General features: G+C 40.6%; 1 protein-coding gene across 3 annotated transcripts in view; it reads right to left on the reverse strand.

Moving 5' to 3' along the window:
• Nucleotides 1-945: 945 nt before the first annotated feature.
• Nucleotides 946-26,006, reverse strand: part of LOC132400674 (hippocalcin-like protein 1) — a 56,865-nt gene continuing 31,804 nt past the window's right edge. For all 3 annotated transcript variants that reach the window (XM_059981893.1, XM_059981891.1, XM_059981890.1), the window contains exons 2-4: nt 8,903-9,301; nt 4,895-5,000; nt 946-1,290 (exon numbers count right to left, since the gene is read on the reverse strand). In XM_059981893.1, the coding sequence (XP_059837876.1) occupies nt 1,193-1,290; nt 4,895-5,000; nt 8,903-9,280 (582 nt within the window). In that variant the 5' untranslated portion in view covers nt 9,281-9,301 and the 3' untranslated portion in view covers nt 946-1,192. The remainder of the gene's footprint in view (nt 1,291-4,894; nt 5,001-8,902; nt 9,302-26,006) is intronic.

Below are 26,006 nucleotides of genomic sequence, written 5' to 3' on the forward strand. Positions count from 1 at the left end.
GTTCTCAATATTTATTGCTTATTTATTATTAAATCTTTCTTTTTGTATTTGCACAGTTGTTGTGGTTTGCACACAGTTGAACCCCTAAGTTGGTGCAGTCTTTGATTGATTCTGTTATGGATTAATTGAGTATGCCTGTAAGAAAATTAATCTCAGGGTTACACTTTGAACATTGAAAAATGAAGATCATTCTCCTCCCCCCACACTATTATAATCAAAACTATAAATATTACAAAGATCAACCACAGACAAGAAAATGTAGGCTTTATTTTGGTACACTTCTCAGCAGTGGGCAAATGTCAAGTAACACCAGAATATGCAAGATTTGAACAAATGATAGCTGAAGATACAGAGACATTGCAAAAGGATGTTACAACATATCAGTAACAGATAACAACCTTCAATTCCCTACTGCTGTACATTTAGCAATTTATTCTGCCAACATAAATTGGAAGAGTCACCTTCCTTATACAACCCTAAAAACAGATTTGCATCTATTCATAATAAAAAATTAACTTAAATTTCTGATCAACATATTTTACATAATAGGCAAATATTAAATGTCCATGACAGTCACTGGTAATTGCAATGTGTTCAATCACTAGTCAACAGGATAAAAATATCAATATATATGCATGAAACCAGCTTGGAAATGAAATACAAGGCTAAATAGCATTACATTAAATATATTCTTGCTTTCAACATTGAATTTTACTCTAAGAAAAATTTTTGAAATGCCCAACATTTTAAGTGCAAGCAACTTTCTTATAGAAGCATAGAAGCCGCAGGTGGGATCACAATAAGCTTTTTAGCTCTTGGCTACATTCATTGTTATTTCAACACCAGGCTATGACCTAGTCTCAAATATTTCCATTGTTATTCGTTGAATATTTACAAACCACCTTAACCAATAAGTGATTGAAGCTACACATCAGATGCATTAACTGTTTTCAAAAAAACCTCAAGACAACTGCATGTAAACATGTTTAAACTCCAAAAATTTGTGGAAAGGTTCCACTGCATGGGAATGCTGCTCTTGTGTTACTGCAGAAAGCCAGCCACTGTAATGCATGGTACAGCAAAATCTGGCCACCGAACCACAAGGAATGAGTGACAGGCGTCTGCTGCAAGCTAAGCTTGAATGACAAGCCAGTGGTCTTCCACTACTGTCCAGACATTTTGTTTCCTTAAATCAGAACTGGCTTGCACTGCTGGGATCACACTGCAATAGCCGAACAATGGAAGGATCACTCTTGGCACCTTTGATAAATTCTTCAAGGGACAGTTTGCCTGGAAATAAATGTATAAAAACATTATAGGCTTTTTCAGCTTTCCAACATGGATATTCTATCAACTAATCGTTACATTTTAGCTAATGAATATAAGTTTTTTTTTCAACACTATTTTATTGCAGGAGATTATGAGGTGCAAAATTCTAAAGCAGCAATAGGTTCTTCAGTTCTTTCAGTGAATTTTGCCGATTCAAATATTTTCTAATTGGAGTACAATTCCTCACAGTGTTGTTGTACACTGAACTGCACAGGGAAATTTTACCTCTAAAAGTTTAAATTAGAAGTGTAGAATTAATGCAAAAATAAATAAACAAAACCTTAAACCAAAACTCATTTTGTTATTATGTTTTGAACAACATTAATAAGTGGACAAAGTTAAAGTTGCAGATAAGTAACAACTGGATTGAGCACGAGAGGAGAGCCCTCACCAATGAAATTGGATAATGTTAAGAATATTCAACCCCAAATGGTCAACTCAATCACTGATACTGCTACTCAGGTCGACTGAAGTCAAATCTATATGCTATCAAGTCAACTGTATGTTATTACATTAATGGAAAATCACTGGCCAATGCTACTATAAGTGAGTCCCATAATGCACGGGATACAACCTTTCAACATTAAGTTGAAGCCCTGGGTATTTTCAGATAGACACTGGACTATAAAATGATCCAATTAAAGGAGGTTTATAGTCTAATTATCAACCACACACCCCTCCCCACCCAAATTATCCAAGGCACATGTTAGTCTTGAGTGGCTCATTCTGTGGAACAGGGAACAAATCTTAAAAACCTTGTATCTGTTAACACTATCTGGCAACATCTTCCTGCATTAATACAAGTACAGAAATTTATAAATAACATTGCAGTGTCATTGCTAGATAATGTTGATGACTTCTACACATGTCAATCTTTACAGCATAAGAAAACAAAGCACAGAATTAAGTGTCTAGGTTTGAACAAACTTAATCCTTTGCTAAACTTCATAGGCACAACAACAGGAAATAAACCATTACCTCAAAATATACATCTTCCTTTATTCCTTCTCTTATTAGGTGCATGTTCCAACTATAGGTTTTTATAACATACAATAAAATTGACCTTTGGAGCTAGTTTGTAATCAATCCAGAGGAATTTGGACCCAATTCAATTTCATCTTGAAGGTCAACAATGAAGCACTAACATGGCTGTTAGCTAGTATAAAATTCCTGGGTATACCTTCCAAAATTGGGACAAGTTAATAACACATCACAATGAGGAATGTAATGGATCATTTGGTATAGTGGTGACACAGTGTTTAAGTATAGTAACAAAGGCCTCAACCAATAAATTGGAGACAAAAAAAGACAAGAGTTTTAGTTTACAAGCCAAATCTCTTCAAAGTCTGAATGAAATATAGCTGCTGTCTTGCTAAGTTTCTCCATCATTTTGTGTGTGCTGCTCAGAGATGTGCATCTTGGGATCAAACATGACATTGGGACTGCTAGCACTATTGTAATCAATGCATGTTTTACCAGGATAGTCTATGAGGAGGGGGAGAAAAGGAGAAGGAAACAATACCATGAAGGCAAATTTTGTCCCTGTTTCCAAAATTTGCACTACAGGATGGATAAGTCCATAAGACACAGGAACAGAATTAGGCCATTCAGCCCATCAAGTCTGCTTTGTCATTCCATCATGGCTGATACTGGATCCCACTCAACCGCATACACCTGCCTTCTCGCCATATCCTTCGATGTCCTGACTGATCAGGAAAGTAACAACTTCCACCTTAAATATACCCACGGACTTGGCCTTCACTGCAGTCTGTGGCAGAGCATTCCACAGATGTACTTCTCTCTGGCTAAAATAAAATTCCTCCTCACCTCTGTTCTAAAGAGTGACCCCTCAATTTTGAGTCTGTGCCCTCTAGTTTTGGATACCCCCACCATAGTAAACACTCTCCATATCTTTTCAACATTTGTAGATTTCAATGAGATTACCGCCCCCCCCCCCACTCCAATTCTTCTAAATTACAGTGAGTACAGGCCCAAATCTGCCAAACTCTCCTCATAGGTTAACTCCTTCATTCCCTGAATCATCCTCGTGAACCACCATTGGACTCTCTCCAATGACAACACATCCTTTCTAAGATATGGGGCCCAAAACTGTTGATAATACTACAAGAGCAGCCTGACTAGTGTCTTATAAAGACTCAGCATTATCTCCTTGCTTTTATATTCTATTCCCCCTTGAAATAAATGCCAATGTTGCATTTGCCTTCTTTATCACAGACTCAACCTGTAAATTAACCTTCTGGGAGTCTTGGACTCCAAAGTCCCTCTGCACCCCTGATGTTTGAACCTTCTCCCAATTTACATAGTAGTCCACACTTTTGTTCCTTTTACCAAAATGCATCATCATACATTTCCCAACACTGTATTCCACCTGCCATTTTTTTGTCCATTCTCCCAATCTAAGTGCTTCTGCAATCACACTGCCTCCTCAGCACTACTACCCCTCTACTGATCTTCGTATCATCTGCAAACTTTGCCACAAAGCCATCAATTCCATTAACTAAATCATTGACAAACAATGTGAAAAGCAGTGGTCCCAATACTAACAACTGAGGACCTACTAGTCACTGGCAGCCAACCAGAAAAAGCCTCTTTTATTCCCACTCACTGCTTCCTGCCTGTTAGCCATTCTGCTATCCATGCCAGTATCTTTCCTATAATGCCATATGATTTATCTTGTTAAACAGCCTCATGTAAGGCACTTTATCAAATGCCTTCTGAAAATCTAAATGACATCCACTGCCTCTCCTGCTTGTTACCTCCTCGAAGAACTCTTAACAGATTTACCAGGCAAGATTTCCCTTGGCTGAAACCATGCAAGATCTCAGCCAAGATGATAAAATAGTCAAACTTGTGTATAGGAATGATGGATAACTAGAAATTCTAACCCTCCCTACCCCCAAAATATTGGGGACATCAATCATAGGCCATGACTGAATTGACAAAAAGGAAACCAAATGGGGGCTGTCCCACTCTGAACGTCCTCTGTTCCATGGCATTCAAGATTGACAATGTTAATTGCTGCAAGAAAGTTATGACAGTCCAACAGAACATATTTTCTTTTAGTGATTACGAACTTTCACAATTCGCTTGTTTACAGCAGATAGCTTAAAGGTATGTGGTCCAGATAATTCAAGAAATCACCAGAACTCAGGATACAGGGAATTGACTAATGAAGCAAATTTAACAACACTGGATCTGGACCTTGCTTAAACATTTCTAGCTTCTGAGTTCCATAATCCTTTGCTGAAAATGATAACTAACTCATGACAATAGACACCGCAGATGCTGAGATTGATCTCGAGCCAATGAGTGAGATAGTGGGTCAGGCAGTACCCTTGAAGGATAAGGTTGAGACTCCATCTCTACAAGCTAACTGGTATTCTGGTAGTTCAGAGTCTCACTCACCTATCAAAGGCAGTAAAACGGTGAATAGTTTGCTTCATCTCCTCTCTCACCAACAGCACAAGCATTCAGTCCTCTACCAGGATTATTCCATTAGCAATCTGCTGTTTGTAAATTGTGCTACATTTCATTTCTTACATACCATCGTTGTTTGTGTCCATCTGTCTGAAGATCTTGTCTGTTCGTTTTTCTGGCGTTGATTCATCTTCAGGCATCTTCATCACAGAAGATACCATTTTATAAATTGCCTGAGAGCATGGAAATTGGATTGGTTAACATTATTTATTGTATCAATATATTAATATTAAATGTGCTTAAGATGAAGACTATTCACATTCAATTTTGAATGTGCGTATAATGTAGATCAAAAAGTTTTTAGTTTTCAGTTTTTCCCAAATGTCAGAAACAATTGTTAAAAGGCTATAAAGTTCATTCATAGTATATCACAAGACCATAAGATAAAGGAGCAGAATTAGGCTATATGGCCCATTGAGTCAAGTCTGCCATTTCATCATGGCTGATCCATTACCCTCTCAGCCCCAATCTCCTGCCTTTTCCCCATATTCCTTCATGCCCTGACTAATCAAGAATCTGTCAACCTCTGCCTTAAGCATACCCAAGTGACTCGGCCTCCACAGATTCACCACTTTTTAGCTATAAAACTTCCTCATCTCTGTTCTAAATGGATGACCCTCAATTCTGAGGCTGTTTTCTCTGGTCTTAGATACCCCCACCATAGGAAAGGTCCTCTTGCACATGTACTCTATTGAGGCCTTTCAACATTCAATAGGTTTCAACAAGATACCCCACCTCATTCTTCTGAATTCCAGTGGGTACGTGCCCAGAATCAAACACTCCTCATATGACAAACCTTCCAATCTCAATCACTTTCGTGAACCCTCTCCAATGTTACCACATCCTTTCTTAGGCAAGGAGCCCAAAACTGCCCATAATACCCCAAGCGAGGCCTCACCAGCACCTTATAAAGCCTCAGCATTACATCCTTGTTTTTGTATTCTAATCCCTTCTTTTATATCAAGTACGTACCAACAATTACTGTTTAGGACCACAAAGTACACAGAACTCTTTTGACAGTGCTACAGATATGCATACAAATATGAAGTTGGGAGTGGAGAAGTATGCTGCAGGCTCTGTTTTCTAGTTCTCCAAATCAAAATTTCTGAAATCTTGATAGTAATGTTGATCAAAATATTTCAATTTAAAAAATTGCATTGGATAATGTTCAATTGTTCTTCCAGTATGTTAAGGTTATGATGGCATTTCTGAATACACCAAGAAAGCTGAATTTTGGAAGGTACCAAAGGACAGCTTAATGGATTATTGTTAAGTGTATCCCCTTCTTCAATGCCCTCACAACAAAATATACAGTACTCTTGGCAAAAGTAATTAATTTTTTAAAATGCACTGCATTTTCTAGTTATATTTCACAAATCTTTCACAACAAAAAATGTTTAATTTTAAAGGCCATATTTACCAGACATCTATAAAGATCTGCAAATTTTAATCAAACATCGTCTTTGGTTAATTTTGGAGTATACATTCTCTATACTTATGATATCAGCCTCACGGCATGGGGGCTCATAGGAAATGCCTATATACCCCAAAAACACCTGCAGGACAGTTACACCTTGCCACTCAGACACTAATCTTCCACTTGTACTAAGGGTATTGGGAGTGGGGGGATACTGAAACATGCAACAGTCTTTGTTTACTTCAGGAGAGAGGAATGAAGGGGGAGAAAATACAGGTCTAGGGTAACCCATTTTTTTGCTTCCTTCACCAGTCAGATTTATCATGGAAGCCAAATGCACACAGCTGTGGTTTTACTGAAAAATACAAGCAGTAGTTGGATGAAAGTAATATATACAATTAGCTTTTCTATTTCTAGGCAACATAACTTAAGGAATATTGCTCAATACTTACCTTCCCCTTTCTCCATCCTGATCACCACTCATCATGACTAGCTTATCAGTAGTTCTAGTATTTTATGCTCTGTGCAATTAAGCAAGCAGGAACAATGATTATTTTAACAGGGTTATATTTCTAATTAAGTGTGGCTTTGCGACACTGGATATCGCTGGACCTCAGGAAGTAACTTCAAATATTATCTTAGGATCATTTTTAAAATGTTAATATTTATGGCAAAAGATTTAATTGATTTCAGTATTAAGTTTTGCCTGAAATTCAGTTTTCATATTAGTGCAGGCTAACCTTTGGTCCCACATCGTACTAGCTGAGCTCTGAGTAAATTATCGACAGCAATACGATAATAATCAATCTATACAAGCATGTGATTACTTCTGCTTAAACTGTTAAGTTCTTCAAGTGACCAAAAATGTTGTTGGCATAGCTTTCAAAACTAGCTAAAGAATAAAAATATTTTTTGTGAATGAAGACTGCTCTCCATTTATGTAACTATATTGCCTCAAGCAAGTCTATCATTAATTACCTTCTTTTGGGAAAAACGGCATGTTAACAGTCTTCACTGGTAGCTGCCCAAGAAAAAAACATTTTATAAAGTAATTAGGATCAGGAATAAAACAAGTAGTAATAGAGTTGGAATTAAATTAATTGAAAGGAAAATGTTTTAAGGTTGTTCACCGAGCCCGGAGGTTAGGTCACCAGACAAGGTGATATCATCTGTGCTGAGGGCTCATATTTATATTGGTCCAACTCACTGTTCTGATTGGTTAGTTGCTGTGCTGCCCGCTAATCTCTGCTGGGTCCCGGCCAATTATATAGCTAAGTGATCTCCACTGGCCTGTATCCCTAGTTGACTGATCAACTAACCAATCAGAACAACGAGTTGGATCAATGCGAATGCAAGCAGTCGGCAGAAATTGTTCATTGATGCTGTCACCACAACTGGTGACAGAACATTTGCGAGCTAACTTACAAGCTTCGTCAACAACCCTACACACAAGCAGCCAATCTGAGCTACCAATCTTTTCTTTCATTTGAAAGGAAAATATCCGTACATTTTGTGGGAGAGGATAGGGTTGTGGGGCTAGCTGGATTGCTGTAACAAAAGGATCAGTTTGGACTCAATGGCTGAAAGTCCATCATATTGACTGATGATTCTGTCTACAGCAAGAGCTTCGGAAAATGATTGTCCATTCTCTTCTCTCTCACTTCTCTTGTCCCTGGAGTAACATTTTATGCACACCTAGTAAATTCTTCCTTTTCAAAAAGGTAACTCAATATTCTCATCATGTTGGAATCAGAAGGTTTCTTTTCCAAATCAGGAGCCCTTTACTGTTTATTCAATGCCCACCAATCACGCTACGGTCCTGCAAATACCAAGAATGTACTGGACAAAACTTGTATCACCTCAGTTGTTTCTATAATCTACATCTGTTTTTATTGTTCTTTCATACTTATTCTAAAGCAGACATTATTCTTTTAATGGTTCCTTCATATAGGCATGGTCTTTCCATGGTATAGGGCTCTACCCAACGTCCTTTCTATCACTTACATGCAATACAATGGCAGCAACAAGAGCACATTGTGGTAACCTTGCAGCTGTTGCCAGGTCTGAAGCCTTTTCATGTACTTATCAAATGTTAACTTAAAATACTAGCTCAAAAATAGTGAAAATGAAATTAAAACTTTGCTATTATCATCAGCTTGTCCTGAAATTCAACTTCCTGTTTGTCATGAAGCTAACCTCATGTTAATGGGTGCTTGCATCCTGTTTGAATTTAAACTAAACTTTCACCTACATATCTGAAACTACAAGGAACCCTTTGATAATACTGCACACTTATACATTTCAGCTCCCAAAAAAAAAATAAACAAGCCTACAACTTTTTCACCATAACACCCAGGCCTCTCAAAATTGTTTCCATTTCCCTTCCAAAGCTTCAGACTCTTTTAACACTACAGTTTCTCCACTCCTATTTCAGAGACTTTCACATCTAATGAATCAACTAGAATTTTCATCTTCAAATGTTTTTATAAATTGTACAACATATCATTGTCAGCTACAGTGAAAACTTTAGACATGAAATAGAGTGGGCCATCGAAACAAAATCTTGTGTTTTATAATAGTAGCAAAATCTGGTGTCAGAGAAATCAAAAAAATAAGTTACTGTAACATCAAATTACACATTTTTATGTACTGGCATACCTGCACAATCTCCAGCATTTCACTTCGACTAATGTACCCATTCCCATCCAGGTCATACATGCTAAACGCCCATTTCAACTTCTGTTCAAGCTTTCCCCGAGATGTAACACTAAGTGCAATTATAAATTCTCTGAAGTCAATAGTTCCATCAGCATTTGTATCAAAGGTACGGAACACATGCTCTGCAAACTTTGAAGCATCGCCGTATGGAAAAAAGTTTGCATATATTTTCTTGAACTCTTCCACAGTTAAATGGCCACTTGGGCAATCTTTAAGGAAGCCTTTGTACCACTCCTGGAGCTCATGATCTGTGAATTCTGTATTTTCTCGCAGGTCTTGAAGCACCTCTGGCCGAAGTTTACTGTTCTGCTTTCCCATCTTCTTGGGTTTAGCTGAAATCTAAGAATAATAGAAAGATAAACATGAGTGAATTGTTTCAAGCTAAGTGATCAAGATTCTGCAATAAGGGATCCATAGCATTATACAATGCTCTCAAGCAGATGAGGCAATTCCTGCACTCAAGTTCAAGGTGTCTTGCTGAATCAATAAGCTCTATTTTCCCCATTTTATGTGTTCAGCAAAATTCAGTCGGAAAATGAAAATTCTATACTCACCAGATTAGCTGGCAATGGAGAAGACACAAACTTAATATTTCATGCTGACATTCCTTTGTCAGAACTAGAAAAAACTAATCTAACATACAATCCAAGACCATAGGCTAGAAAAGAGTTAATGGAGGTCTATGATATACCAGAGTTATAAATTGATAAAAGTGACTGATGATAATGCAAGGGAAAAAAAATGGCAATAGAACACACAGAATACATGATACAACCACTACTTGGTTATTATCTTAGGTCTGAATGTGACTTTTTGGAGTTCTATACTGTACTCGGTGCTCCCAGTGTGGCCTCCTCTACAATGGTGAGAGCTGATCTAGACTGGGGTACCTCCTTGTCAAGCACCCCAGCTCCATCTGCAAAGAGCAGAATTTCTCAGGGGCCAATCATTTTAATTCCTCTCCCCATTCTCGGTCTGACATGGCAGTCCATGGCCTCTTCTGCCATGATGAGGCCACCCCCAGGTTGGATGAGCAACACTTCATATTTTCTCTAGGTAGCCTGCAGCCTGGTGGCGTGAATATGAATTTCTCCAACTATCTGTAATTCCACCTCCCCCCTCCCCCTCTTCCCCCCGCCCCCCCCACAAACACACTTATTAATTTCTCCATGCTGGCCTCTTACTTCTTCTCCTCACCTGCGTATCACCTCACCCTCCCCTTTCTCCCATGATCCACTCTTCTCTTGTCAGGTTCCTTCTTCTCCAGCCCTCTACCTTTTCCACTTAACACTTCCCAGCTTGCTACTTTATCCCCCAGTCCCCCACCCACCTGACTTCACCCATCACCTTCTAGCTTGTCCTGCTTCCCCTCTTATTCTGGCATCTTCTCCCTTCCTTTCCAGACATGAGGATCTTGGCCCAAAATGTTGACTGTTTACTCATTTCCACAGATGGTGCCTGACCTGCTGAATTCCACCAGTATTTTGTGTGCATTGCTCTGGATTTCCAGCATCAGCATCTGGATTTCTGGTGTTTATGACTTCTATGCACTCGAATTTTGTGGGTTTGAAGATGGCTGATGAAGCCAAGGAGGAACTAGATACCAAAAGGAGTAAGTGACGGCCAGCTGAATGGGCAGAAAGGTTGCCAGACTAGGATAGAAGGATGGCTTGCAACAAGAAGGCAACATCAATTTGTGACTGGTACAGCTCCAATAAGTATCATCAACTATTCCTGTTTAGGACTACCTCTGAAATTCACAGTCATAGCCAAGGGCACTTCAGTAAGGAGCATTGTTTTACGGCATTTAAAATATCTATTGATACACAAAATCAATGAACCGCGGGCGGCAGACATGTGTCACGAGTGCAGCTCCCCTTTCAGAAAATGGAAGAGGGGATACTGCACTGGGCTACAAGTTTGATTGAAATGCTGAGGCTTTAGACTTTAATTCCCGATTATTCTACTGGTGAATGTACAACCTTTGGAAAATAAAATTGAAGATCACAGAGCAAGGTTGCTGTACTAGAGGGACATCAGGGACTGCTGTGTATTTTGCTTTACAGAAACGTGGCTCATACCTGCCATTTCGGACTCAGTGATGTAGCCCAATGTCTTCACCATTCTCTGCAAAGACGAGACACTTCAGTCTTTTAAAGGCAGAGGAGGTGGAATATGTTTTATGATCCACTCATCGCGGTGCACAAACTTGGCAGTTCTGACTCAGTACTGCACTGCCCATCTGGAACATCTAGCGGCCAAACGTCCACTTTATCTGCTGACGGAGTTTTCTGCCATTATCCCGTTAGTGGCATACATTCCACCTCAGCCCAATGTCAGCCAGGCTCTGTAGGAGCTGAGCAATGTAATCAGCAGACACGAAGCCTTCCCTATCATTGTGGGAGATTTCAACCAGGCCAGCTTGAAGTCTCTGAACAACTACCAGCAACTTATCACTTGTGGAGCCACACACTTGACCACTGTTACTCCACCATCCAAAGTGCTTACTGTGTCATCCCACGCGTACATTTTGGGAAGTCCAAATACCTGGCCGGACTTCTTCTCGCAGCATATAGGCAGAAACTAAAGACTGCAGCACCATTTGTGAGGACCAAGGAATCATGTCACTTACACGACTGCTTTGAAATTGTGGACTGGACAATATTCAGGGATTCATCTTTGAGTCTGAATAAATATGTCACAGTTGACCTGTGTGGACAGGTTTGTGCTTCTGAGAACACACCAGATATATCCAAACCAAATGCTGAGATTAGTAGCCTGCTGAGAGCTAGATCTGTGGCATTTAAGACTAATGATCCAGAACTATACACCACAAGTTCGACCTACAGCAGACTCTTAAGAGTGAAGAAACAATTCTGATTGAGGTTACAGACAGAATCAAAGGCACATCAGCTCTGCAGGGTTTACAGGCCATTACTTCCTACAAAGTGAAACCTACTATCATGAATGGCTGTGATGCTTCATTCCTCATTGAGCTCAACATCTTTTATGCATGCTTTGAACTGGAGAATAAAACTACAGTTGTGTGAATTGCTGCTGCATCTGGTGACCTTGCGATCTCTGTCTTCAAGCCCGATGTCAGAACATCTTTCAAGACGATGAACCCTCGCAAGCCATCACACCTAATGATGTTCCTGGTCAGGCTCTGAAAACCTGTGCCAATGAACTGGAAGGCATGTTCAAGGATATCTTCAATCACACACTGCTGCAGTTGTGGAGGTTCCCATCAAAAGGCGACAATCATACCAGTGCCCAAGAAGAGCAGGGTTAGCTGCCTCAATGACCATTGCACAGTGGCACTCACATCTACTGTATGAAGTGCTTCATGCCTAAAACAAACTCCTGGTTGAGCAAGAACCTGGATCCACTGAAATTTGCCATTTGTCCTCAGCAGGTCCAATTTCACTTGCTTTCCCCTTGGCCATGGATCACCAAGGTCAATACTTATACTTACGGTCTTACAGTAATACTTATTAATGCTGTTTATTGACTATAACTCAGTGTTTGACAGAATCATACCTTCAGTTCTAATCAATAAGCTCCAAAATCTGGGCCTCTGTACTTCTCTCCACAACTGACTTCCCCACCAGGAGACCACAGTTTGTGTTGATTGGAGATAACATCTCCTCCTCATCGAGGATAAACACTGGTGCACTTGAAGTACATGCGCTTAGCCTACTGCTCTACTCTCTCTATACTCACAACTATGGCCAGGCACAGCTCAAACAACATCTATAAATTTGCTGAAGGCACAACAACTACTGTGGGTAGAATTTCGGATTGTGGCGAGGAGGTGTACAGGAGTGAGACGGATCAGCCGGTTGACTGGTGCACAGCAACAAACTTGCACTCAATGTTAGTAAGACAAAGGACGTGATTGTGGACTTCAGGAAGGGAAGTCAAGAGAACAGACACCAGTGTTCATCGAGGGATCACAGAAATGGAAAGGGTGAGCAGTTTCAAGTTCTAGGTGACAACATCTCAGAGAATTAGCCGGATCCCGACATATCAATGCAGTTACAAAGAAGACACGATTGCGGCTATATTTCATTAAGAGTTTTGAGGAAAGCTGGTATGTCACCAATGACGCTCACAAATTTGTACAGATGTACTGTGGAGGGCATTCTAACTCATTGCAATACCGTCTGGCATGGAAGGGCCACAGCAAAAGCTGCAGAAAGTTGTAAACTGAGCCAGCTCCATCATGAGCACTAGTCTCCCCAGCATCTGGGACACCTTCAAAAAAATGTGACAACATTAATGACCCTCATCACCCAGGAAATGCTGCCTTCTCACTGCTATCAGTGAGGAGTTACAGGAGCATGAAGACAGACACACACACACGCCATGAAGATACAGCCTTGAAATTTTTTCCACTGTCTGCCACAGATCAGAGGTGGTAGAAATTGGCAACTACAGAAGCGACTCCAGTTATCTGCCGAAGTATTTGCAACAGTTGTTCTCCTTACAGAAGACGTGCATTATTCTGCAAACTGCTGTTGATTTGGTCTGCAGCACACAACAGCTTCAAGAAATTACAGGGCGCCACAGTGTCAGTTCTACTTGGTTTCTGTGGAGTAACCACACTTGGTACAGGAGTATCATTCTTGAAGTTGGCAGTCTAGAGAAATTCACTTTCATCTGGTATCTGACTGAAGACCAATGATTTGAACCAGTTGCACCATAACACTAAACCAGATTTTCATGCAATCTGGTTTCAAGTAAAGCTTTCATCAGCCTAACACTTCATTCTAATCTAAATTGCCTTCACTTATGAAACAAGGTCAACTGAAACCAAGACATTAGCACAGGGGTCACCAACCTTTTTTTACACCACGGACTGCTTTAATATTAACAATATTCCTGTGGACTGGCTGACAGTGGGGGGTGGGGGGGTGTTAATCACGACCAGAATATAGGTGATAAGTCAACTATAAGTCACTTATAAGTGGCTAATGCACTCAATTTCATTTCTAAAAGGGTTTATCTAATGAATTTAATATTAAACACAGTGCATATTTTCCATTTTCCTCGCATGAACATAGTGATAAGTCAATTATAACTCATTTATAAGTCAATAGCATCATAACATTTTAAGTAACATTTGAATATTAAACACACAACACATATTTTCCTCGTATGAATATATAAAATCATTGCAACACACCAGTGAGAGGACAAGGTAAGGGCCGGAGCCACAGCGGTCGCAATCCAGAGAGAACGACTGACCGAGCGAGGAGTGCGACAGGGTGTGTGCCCGCCTTCCTTGTAGGTAGATAGGATCTATCGGCCAATAAACGTTTGGCTCGAGGGATGTCTTTCAGTAGATTGCAGCGAGGTAGCTGCTCTGCTACTTACTAAACCCTGAGCCGAAATTAGGTCATCTGCGAATATTTTAGCACCGGGTTCCCTATGAACATTCGGTGTGGTAAACAGGTTTAGAGGCGGCGCCCACCTGTCCGCGCTCCAGGCCAGTAGCAACGGCACTTCTCGCTGGCCATATGAGGCGACCGATTACCTGAGGCCAACCAGTGATCCCTGGCGTTAGGGTATCACTGCGTTTAGACTGATGACCTCGTGCGTAATGACCTCACACGCGTTCAAGTTCAACAGTGGCCGTGACAGGGAAAGGTGCGGCTTACTCATATCGTTTCATACCGCCAAATCATATCATTTCCTTGCGGCCCGGTGGTTGGGGTCCACTGCATTCGCATGCAGATGTTCATCCGGTCAGCTCCTTGCATGACTCTTACTACGTAGAGCATCAAGCTGGCAATTCGAGGTTACTGCCCGATGTGCCAAATGCAACTGCACAAATGTTTCCAAATTCATTGAAAGAATAGGTGAACCTACAACAGTGCACACCCCCAAGTCAACACTCTCAGCTGGATAGGCTACACGTCAGAAGGCACAGGATAGATACATCCCAATGATGTCCATAATTATTGGGAGGGGCCAGGTGAATCAGGAAGGCCACTGTCCCCCTTAATTATCATTAAACATGCTAACATTGGTGACAGGTTGCATTTAATATCCATGTGTCCCTCCAAAAATGGCTACTTTTGAATGCCACCCCGAGTCCTTTCAATGGCAGCATAAATATCTTGGGGGTGGAAATGGTAAGGGTGCCAGAGGGCATGAGAGAAAAGAACAATTAAATATTTAAAACCAGGATGGTAAATAAAGTTGTATTCTGAAGATTTGTGCCCCAAGGACACAGCCTATAGACTGTGGCTGCACCAACTGGTGACAGAACATCAGGGAAAATCGATCTTAAACTTTCCCTCAGCAACTGAACTCTCACAGATGTGTGGCGTCATTAGGAGTGACCGCTCCACAGTTCAGGAGACAGAATTCCAGCTTTAAACTGAGTACATTCTCCATGGTTAATGGCATTAAACTGCAGAGATACAGAAAAGATCTCTGTTGCTCAAAACTTGGCACTACATGCCAATTGAAGTGTACTCAATCTCGTGCTCCACATGATCTTTATCACTTTACAGTTATCAAGCCAGAGATGAATGCTTTCCAATTCCTTTCGATCACCTACATTAAAGATATGCAGGAATGTTGTTCATCTGCTTGGCTAAGCACAACACCAGAACATGCATCATATCACCATCTATCATAAAACAGATCACTGGAACTGTGCATTCCACCCCAGGAACAGCAAAGCCAAACAACAGCTTTAAGTACCTGGTGTGGAGCAACACTGATGCTTTGCGAGCACCCTGTCTACTTAGGAGTCACCCTTGACAGATGCCTCACTTCCAAGAACCACATCAATAAGACATGAATAAGCTCACTAACACAAAATGGGGAGCAAGCTTGAAAACATTGTGAGCCAGTGCACTTGCTCTTTGCTATCCCACTGCCAAATACGCCTGCCCTGCATGGGAAAGATCTACTCATGCTAAGAAGATGGATGCCATTCTGAATGCAAGCTGCCGACTTATCACAGGTTGTTTAAAACCAACAAACACCAACAGCCTATATTTCCTGGTGGGTATCGCTCCCCCTGATATAAGACGGCTGGTAGCCAGCAAGAAAGAACGACTCCGTCAAGCATCAGATGAGAGGCACCCTCTACATGGTCACACACCTACACCCAGCTGCCTAAAGTCAAGGAAGAGCTTAATGAACAGTGTTGTTCCATTACAATCAACCCCATCTGAAGTCTGCATCACCTTGTGGAAAGACCGGCTGGCCAGTCTCAAACAACCCCCAATGATGAAATTTCCACCGGATGAAAGCCTTCCCCCAGGAGTTAATTACAACTGGGCAACCTGGAAGTGCCTTAACAGACTTGGGACTGGTGTAGGTCATTCAAAGATGTCACTAAGCAAATGGGGATATACAACCAGCCCGACAACTCATGAATGTGGAACTGAGCCACAAACTATGCAACATCTCCTGCAATGCCCATCGCTAAAGGAACCCTGTACTGTTGCAGATCTACCTGAATTCAACAACAAGGCACAAAAATGTGTCTTGTTCTGGCTGGGCCTTGTAGAGACTATCTGTGGACAAGAAGAAGAAGACTGGAACAGCACAAGCCAGCACCATAAACATACCACTTCAGAGTCCAAAAGCACACTGCATCAATGGTCTAATACATCATTGTCAATGTGACGTATGATCTTCATCACCTAAAATAGCAAGTCAGCAGGTGCTTAGGACCAATATCAGTCAGTCACACCCTACACTGGCTTGGAAATACAGTAATCCCCGAGTCAAAAAAACCTTGAACTCCCAACTCAACTCCAAGGAAAGCCTCATCTACAAGCACAAGAAGAATTCAATGCTGTTCCCCTTTCACTTCTACCTTCCCCTGAATGATTTTATAAAAACGCTTATCTATGAGTTTTTCCCAGTCTAACTGCCAAAGTTCTTACCATTTTTGCATTTGGTTTTTTTTCTGTCCAGGAAAGGAAATTACATACATTTATGCTGTTCCATTGGCAAATGTACATTTAATCTGGTACTCAATCAGCTAATCAGTTCTTCATACTACTCAGCAAAACATGATCCCAGAATTGCTGGCAAAAATCAACGCTTACAGTTTCCACTTCAAGCTTCAAATTCAAAGCTGCATCAATGAATGGTTCCCACATAGCAGTGACACTGAGTCATAAAGAGAACGGATAGGTAGGCAACAAAGAGAAGGGCACCGAAGATCTCACGTCGTCTGTACACACCAGCTGTGTGGTGAAAAAAGCACAACAGCACCTCTTTCACCTCAGAAGTTTTGTATGGGCTTCCAAATCCTAAGGAATTGAGAGCATCCTGACTGGCTGCATCACTGCCTGGTATGGGAACTGTACCTCTCTTAATCGCAGGACTCTGCAGAGAGTGGTGTGGACAGCCCAGAGCACCTGTAGATGTGAACTTCCCACTATTCAGGACATTTACAGAGACAGGTGGATAAAAATGGCCCGAATTCCTAGTCATCTCAACCACAAACTGTTCCAGCTGCTACCATCTGGGAAACAGTACCACAGCATAAAAGCCAGGACCAACAGGCTCCGGGACAGCTTCTTCCACCAGGACATCAGACTGATTAATTCACGCTGATACAAATGCATTCCTATATTATATTGACTTTCCTGTTGTACATACGAATTACTATAAATTGCACATTTAACTGGAGACGTAAAGATTTTTACTCCTCATGAATGTGAAGGATGTAAGTAATAAAGTCAATTCAATTCAATCCAATCCTTCAAGATATACTGAGGAAAACAGTGACTATACTTCATTGGGAGTTTGAAAAGATTTGGTATGTCAACAAAAACACTCAAAAACTTCAATGGATATACCTTGGAGAGCATTCAGACAGGTTGCATCACTGTCTGGTATGGGGTTGGGGGGCTACTGCACAGGAGTGAAAGAAGCTGCGGAGGGTTGTAAATTTAGTCGGCTCCATCTTGGGTACCAGCCTACGAAGTACCCAGGACATCTGCAGGGAGTGGTGTATCTGAAAGGCAGTGCCCAATATTAGGGACCTCCAGCACCCAGGGCATACCAGTTTATCACTGATTTAATGACACTGACACTGACACACACACACACACAGAGTAATTGATTTATTATTATTATATTTTTCTTCTATATTATGTATTGCATTGAACTGCTGCTGCTAAGTTAACAAAATTCACGACACCTGCCAAAGATAATTATGGAGAAGGATAGGACTGCACCCAGGGTTGAGATTTTTTATTGAAGAAAGGCTAACTTTGAGGAGATGTGAAAGGATTTAGGAGTGGATTGGGACAATTTGTTTTATGGGAAGGATGTAACAGAGAAATGGAGGTCATTTAAAGGTGATATTTTGAGGGTACAGAATCTTTATGTTCCTGTTAGGTTGAAAGGAAAAGTTAAAAATTTGAGAGAGCCATGGTTTACAAGGGTTATTGGAAATTTGGTTCGGAAAAGAGAGAGATCTACAATAAATATAGGCAGCATAGAGTAAATGAGGTTCTCGAGGAATATAAAGAATGTAAAAAGAATCTTAAGAAATTAGAAAAGCTAAAAGATATGAGGTTGCTTTGGCAAGTAAGGTGAAAATAAATCTGAAGGGTTTCTACAGTTAACTAATAGCAAAAGGATAATGAGGGATATAATTGGTCCCTTAGAGAAACAGAGTGGACAGTTATGCGCAGAGCCAAAAGAGATGGGGGAGATTTTGAACAATTTCTTTACTTTGGCATTCACTAAGGAGAAGGATATTGAATTGTGTAAGGTAAGGGAAACAAGTAGGGTAGTTATGGAGACTATGATGTTTAAAGAAGAGGAAGTACTAGAGCTTTTAAAGAATATAAAAGTGGATAAATCTCCGGGTGCTGTCAGGATATTCCCTAGGACATTGAGGGAAGTTAGTGTAGAAATAGCAGGGGCTCTGACAGAAATATTTCAAATGTCATTAGAAACAGGGATGGTGCCGGAGGATTGGTGTATTGCTCATGTGGTTCCATTGTTTAAAAAGGGTTCTAAGAGTAAACCTAGCAATTATCAGCCTGTAATTTTTTCGTCAGTGGTGGGTAAATTAATGGAACGTATTCTTAGAGATGGCATATATAATTATCTGGATAGACAGGGTCTGATTAGGAACAGTCAACATGGATTTGTGCATGGCAGGTCATGTTTGACAAATCTTATTAAATTTTTTGAAGAGGTTACTAGGAAAGTTGATGAGGGTAAAGCAGTGGATGTTGTCTATATGGACTTCAGTAAGGCCTTTGACAAGGTTCCACACGGAAGGTTAGTTAGGAAGGTTCAATTGTTAGGTCTTAATATTGAAGTAGTAAAATGGATTCAACAGTGGCTGGATGGGAGATGCCAGAGAGTAGAGGTGGATAACTGTTTGTCAGGTTGGAGGCTGGTGACTAGTGGTGTGCCTCAGGGATCTGTACTAGGTCCAATGTTGTTTGTCATATACATTAATAATCTGGATGATGGGGGGTAAATTGGATTAGTAAGCATGCAGATGATACTAAGATAGGTGGCATTGTGGATAATGAAGTAGGTTTTCAAAGCTTGCAGAGAGATTTAGGCCAGTTAGAAGAGTGGGCTGAAAGATGGCAGATGGGGTTTAATGCTGATTAAGTGTGAGGTGCTACATTTTGGTAGAACTAATCAAAATAGGATATACATGGTAAATGGTAGGGCATTGAGAAATGCAGTAGAACAGAGTGATCTACGAATAATTGCACATAGTTCCCTGAAGGTGGAATCTCATGTGGATAGGGTGATGAAGAAAGCTTTTGGTATGCTGACCTTTATAAATCAGAGCATTGAGTATAGGAGTTGGGATGTAATGTTAAAATTGTATAAGGCATTGGTGAGGCCAAATTTGGAGTATTGTGTACAGTTCTGGTCACTGACATATATGAAAGGTGTCAACAAAATAGAGAGTGTACAGAGGATATTTACTAGAATGTTACCTGGGTTTCAGCACCTAAGTTATAGAGAAAGGTTGAACAAGTTAGGTCTTTATTCTTCGGAGCGTAGAAGATTGAGCGGGGGGGGGGGGGACTTGATAGAGGTATTTAAAATTATGAGGGGATAAGATAGAGTTGACTTTATAGGCTTTTTCCATTGAGAGTAGGGAAGATTCAAACGAGGACACGAGTTGAGAGTTAAGGGGCAAAAGTTTAGAGGTAACACGAGGAGGAACTTTTTTACTCAGAGAGTGGTAGCTGTGTGGAATGAGCTTTCAGTAGAAGTGGTAGAGGCAGGTTCGATTTTGTCATTTAAAAAAAATTGGATAGGTATATGGACAGGAAAGGAATGGAGGGTTATGGGCTGAGAGCAGGTAGGTGGGACTAGGTGAGGGTAAGTGTTCGGCATGGACTAGAAGGGCCGAGATGACCTGTTTCTGTGCTGTAATTGTTATATGGTTATAATAAACCTGATTCTGATTCAATAAACAAAAGAAAGCTGGGAGGAATAAACCAAGGAAAGACAGAATCATGACTGACGTATGTCATGAAATTTGTTGTTTTGTGGCAGTACATAGCAATACATAGTAAAAACTAAATTCCAGAAAGTGCAGTATATACACATAATTAAGTAGCGCAAGAGGAGATGCAAATATAGTGAGGTACTGTTCATGGGTTCACTGCCCATTCAGAAATTTTATGGCAGGAAGGGATGGGTACACAACAAACCTTAAATTTTGTATGTACGCAAGTTTCAAACTCTGTAAAACAATCACTGTTTAAATGTAACAGTTACCCAAGGCTATACAAAGCTTTCAAATACTTCAGGAATACATTGTGAATGTTTGAGAACTATGAAGAAGCACGTATGTCAGTTATTGTCTTCCTTGCATTTAACAAAGGGCAAGGAGCAATCATGAGAAGTCACATCTGGGAACTTGGAGCTGAAAGGCATTTGCTCTTAGTTCAAGTTCAGATCCCTGAATCGGAGCTGACCGATTACAGTCACAGAGCCAAAATTAGAAAATCAGAATACATTGACAAGTACTAAAACTCAACAGCACATAACATGCCCTAACATTCTCTTTTCCACATGTAAAATGCTAAAATGGCTTGAATCGATTTAATATTGAAACTAAAATAAAGTTAAGTTTGTTAAGTGCCGATTCTAAATTTTGATTTACTTTGACACTGGTGTGATGTATTTTTGGCACTGACATTAATCTATAGATAAGTAGGGGATTTAGATCTTATGGACTTCATTAAGCGGACAGTTCAATACTGAGGTATATTAGGAAACTCGCCTGCTGATCAAATAACCCAGTATTAAAACCATTTACTTTTAACATTATTCATTTAGACTTTGAACCAAAAGCTACCACTCTTGCTGTCTCTGCACAATCCTTCAAAACAATTGGAAAGGTCAGCATTCTCTCTCAGGTCAATATGCCCAGCAGCAAAGCTTTAATTACATGTAGTCAGCTCAAATTGGAAAACCGTGTCACTTGCATGTCTGACACCAAAATCCCACAATGCAGAGCTCCACCTGAGAGGATATCACAGAGAAAACTCAATCCTTCCTTGAGGCTAAGGAAATGTATCATCCTCATCAGAGCATGGAAATCTCCCGGCTTATAACAACTCAAAATGAAAAAGGAATGTCTAGAATGGGACAGCTAGTCTGCCAGGAATATACAGGTAGTCCCCGAGTTACCAACGTCTGACTTACGGACAACTCGTACTTAAGAACCGAGAAGGGAGAACACCATCCGCCATTTTAAGTCGTTGCGGTTGACACTGTGTTGAGTGCTTAACTTTGTATTTGGCTTAAATTTTTCTTAGTATGATTCACCCTGACCCCATGCCCCTCGTTCCGATCGGCTGGTGGCGCAGTGAGATCAGCGTCGGGCTGGAGAACAGAGGTTCCCAAGTTCTATCTAGTGACAGACCGCTCCCGTGCCGGGTTGATGTTGATCCAGTGACTCCCGTACCATCTGTGCTGGGTTGATGTCAAGCTCGCAACTCGACCTCGTAAAAAAAAACCCACTGCCACCGCCAGTTTAAATTCCAACGCAGAATATTGTGGAGGATCAAATACCCAAACCCAGTACAGCCCCCACTTGTCCCATTCAGCCTGTCTCAGTGCGGTGGTCCTTAGGACCCAGCGGACCTCGGGAGCTGGCGCAGCTCGGGACCCGCCGCCCACAGTGTTTCTGTTCCATCGACAGGAAGCCATCATGATTGAAAATAAAGTGGAAATAATAAAGCCTTTGGAAAGAGGTGAAATGCCATCAGTCATTGGAAAAGTGTTAGGCTACAGTCAGTCAACGATCGGAACAATGTTAAAGGATAAAGTGAGGATAATGGAGCATGTGAAAGGCCCTGCCCTGATGAAAGCTACAATTATTATTAAGCAACGCAACGGTTTAATTATTGGAATACATATGTTTCTTAAGTGTTTTATATGCATAGAAAGGTAAAATATATACTATATACTAAGACAACCGTTTGACTAACTGACGCTAAATAATACCGGATGTACTTGTTCCAACTTGTGTACAAATCTGACTTAAAGACTAACTCAGGAACTGAACTCGTACATAACCCGGGGACTGCCTATATATAATTCTAATTAAAGAAAAGGCAGGAGCACACCACCACCTGTCCAAACAATCCACGAGGAATCACCAGCTCCATCTCTCAGGCACAATCCAGATCTCATATGAGCTCCATTCGTCACTTCAGAACCCAGAAAAATGAACTGGAAGCAAGGCAACCCCAAGCTCAAGGAACAACTTAAGAGTGTTATTTTACTGCTTTCTGCTGGTGTCTCTCCAAACATGACTTCCGACTGTATTTAAAAACTGTGCAAATATATCTTAGTGGGTAGTGAGACGTGATATCTCAGAAAGAATCAAAGAAACATCGGGTGGGGGGGCGATGGGGGAATGGACAGAACTCTCCATTTGATTCTTCTGAAATTGAACCTTACAGCACCTCAACCCAAAATACAGTCGGCCCTCCTTATCCACATGGGGATTGGTTCCGAGACCCCCCGAGGATACCGAAAAACGCGGATGCTCAATTCCCTTATTTAACCTGTCTCAATGCGGTGGACCTTCGGACCCAGCGGAACCCCTGACCTTATTTAACCTGTCTCAGTGAGGTGGTCTTCAGTTCCTGGCGCAACTCTGAATCCGCAGGGTTTTTGTTCACAAAAATAATCACGATCGAAAATAAAGTGGAAGTAATAAAGTGATTGGAAAGAGGTGAAACGCCATCGGTCATCGGAAAAGCGTTAGGCTACAGTTGGTCAATGATCGGAACAATTTTAATGGATAATGTGAAAGGCCCTGCCCCGATGAAAGCTACCATTATTACTAAGCAACGCAGTGGTTTGATTATTGAAATACATATGTTTCTTAAGTGTTTTATACGCATAGAAAAGTAAAATATATACTATATACTAAGACAAACATTTTTAGAACTGAGGCTACATAATACTGGATGTACCTGTGCCGACTTCAAATCCATTTTAAAGACGGACTCAGGAACGGAACTCCTTCATAACCCGGGGACTGCCTGTACTTTTAAATCATCTCTAGATTACTTATAATACCTAATACAATGTAAATGCTATGTAAGTAGTTGTTATACTGTATTGTTTAGGGAATAATTACAAGAAAAAAGTCTGTACTTGCTCAAACAATGAGTGCTGGAGAGAGAACTTCTGGGTTTTCCCGATCCGCGGTTGGTTGAATCCGTGCATGCGGAACCCGCGGATAAGGGGGGGGGGGGGGGAGAACTGTACGATTAAATTCTCCATGACCGTATAAACAAGAGTAAGTTCTGAGGTTCAGAAAGGTCAGCATTTCCCCAGGTTAGATTTTATTTTTCCACATCGGCTGGCAGGACTTAGATCAACTATGTTGCTAGAGTTGTCCGAGATGGTTTTGTTCTTACGGGGATATATAGCCAGGCAGACCACAAACTCAGGGTCAATTTGACACCCAAGTATAAAATGCTTTGTTCACCATGAGTGTTTAGTTAACCGTAAAAATTGGTTCTCTGGAGCAGTAAATACCTCCTCAGCAAAATCCCAATTCTTTTAAAATCATCTGCAACAGCAAAGTATGAACCCGCAAGTAGCTTCCCCCGCCCACCCCATTTTCATTTCCAATGATGACATATCATCACATTTAAACAATAAATATAATGAGAAATATCCAAGGATTTCCAGACAAGAAAATTAATTTTATCATGTGCCATAAATGACACACGTCACTGAGAGAAATTGATAAAAGTAAAATGCTAGCAATTTTGCAAGGAATGATGCCTAAATGAATTCTTAAAAAGTTAAGTTTTATGGAGGGTTTTATAAAAGACAGGGGCAGCATGGAGAAGAGGTTTGGAAGAGTATCTCAGGGAGAGCAAGGAAGTTAATTAAACTTGTTTGTTTATCTACATTTTTGGAGCTTTTAATTTTGGAGCAGGAAGCTGCCAATAAACAAACACAAGAAAATCTGCAGATGGTGGTAATCTAAGCAACACGAACAAAATGCTAGAGGAACTCAGCAGGCCAGGCAGCATCTATGGAAAAGAGTAAACAGTTGATGTTGAGCCGAGACAGTTCATCAGGACTGAAGAAGGGTTTCGGTTCAAAATGTCGACTGTTTACTCTTTTCCATAAATGCTGCCTGGCCTACCTAATTCCACCAGCATTTTGCATGTGTTGCTGCCAATGAACAATACCATTCAGACAAATTACTCTGACAATAGATACCCATATGCAAGAGCGATCACAATATCCAGGTCAGCTAAAAAAAACATTTGTTAAGGGATAAATTAAGCTCACTATTCACAATGGAATTTTATCCAGAAATCACTTCTCATGTGATCACCCAAAAACAGATAAACTGCAGGTTAAAAACACAAAATGCTGGCAGAACTCAGCAGGCCAGACAGCATCTATGGGAGGAGATAGTGACGACACTTCGGGCCGAAACCCTTCATCAGGAGTCTCTGCAGGTTAACATGAATTGGTTAACGGCAGCTACACTGGAAGTGTCATCCACTTATTTACTTCAAACCAAAACATTAACATTGTTTGTCAACTGGACAGCCAGAAAAAAACCAAAAAAAAAAATCAGTTGTGGTTTGCTTTACCATAACTGAAGGGATAACAGCACAAATTTGTAATGTGTAATAACTTAAAATACAAAATTACTATTCCTCCTTCATTTGCATGAATGTGAAGCATAGCAAACCAATTTATAAATACAAAATTGCATGGGATTAAAACAGTAAATTTCAGCTATACTGTATATTGGTTAGTCACAGAATACAGTCAGAATCAGAACCAGACTTAACATTACTAACATATGTTGTGAAATTTGTTGTTTTATAGCAGCAGTACATTGCAATACATAATAACAACAACCATTAATTACAATAAATATAAGAACAAATTAAGTAGCGCAAAAAGAGAGGAAATGAAACACCACATAGAGCACTACAACCCAGAATCTGGCCCTTTGGCCCATCTAGTTCATGCTGATTATACTGCCTAGTCCCATTGACCTGTACCCAGACCATCGCCCTCTAAACCCCTCCCATCCATATGCCTATCAAAATTTCTCTTCAATGTCGAAACTGAAAATTTTCTGCACTTGTGCTTGCAGCTTGTTCCACATGCTCACTGTTGTCGCTGGACTCGGAACACACACACACTTACTCCTCAATCTTCACTTGTACACAAGAACAGCATGGCCTCTGTCACTACATTGTACTGAATGCTGAAAAGGCCATTTTTATACAGAATTGACTAGCAGTTACAGACCAGACTGTTTGGTAAACTGTGCATGTTTGAATTCCTTACTTAGGAGGTCAATCACCATTCACAATAGAGGTGTTAAAAGTCGATTGTAACTAGAAGCTAACAACTGCTGATGCTTTGAAATTAGTAAAACAATTGTCAGGTAAGTGTGTGCTCGTTCGCATTCTTTCATTATATTCTTTTGGACTCCAATAAGCTTAAGCTGCTTTGCAAAGGGAAGCTATGCTCTTCAAAGACCTTATTTATC

Source organism: Hypanus sabinus, chromosome 10 (assembly GCF_030144855.1).
Source record: "Hypanus sabinus isolate sHypSab1 chromosome 10, sHypSab1.hap1, whole genome shotgun sequence".
In the NCBI taxonomy this organism is placed as follows: Eukaryota; Metazoa; Chordata; class Chondrichthyes; order Myliobatiformes; family Dasyatidae; genus Hypanus; species Hypanus sabinus.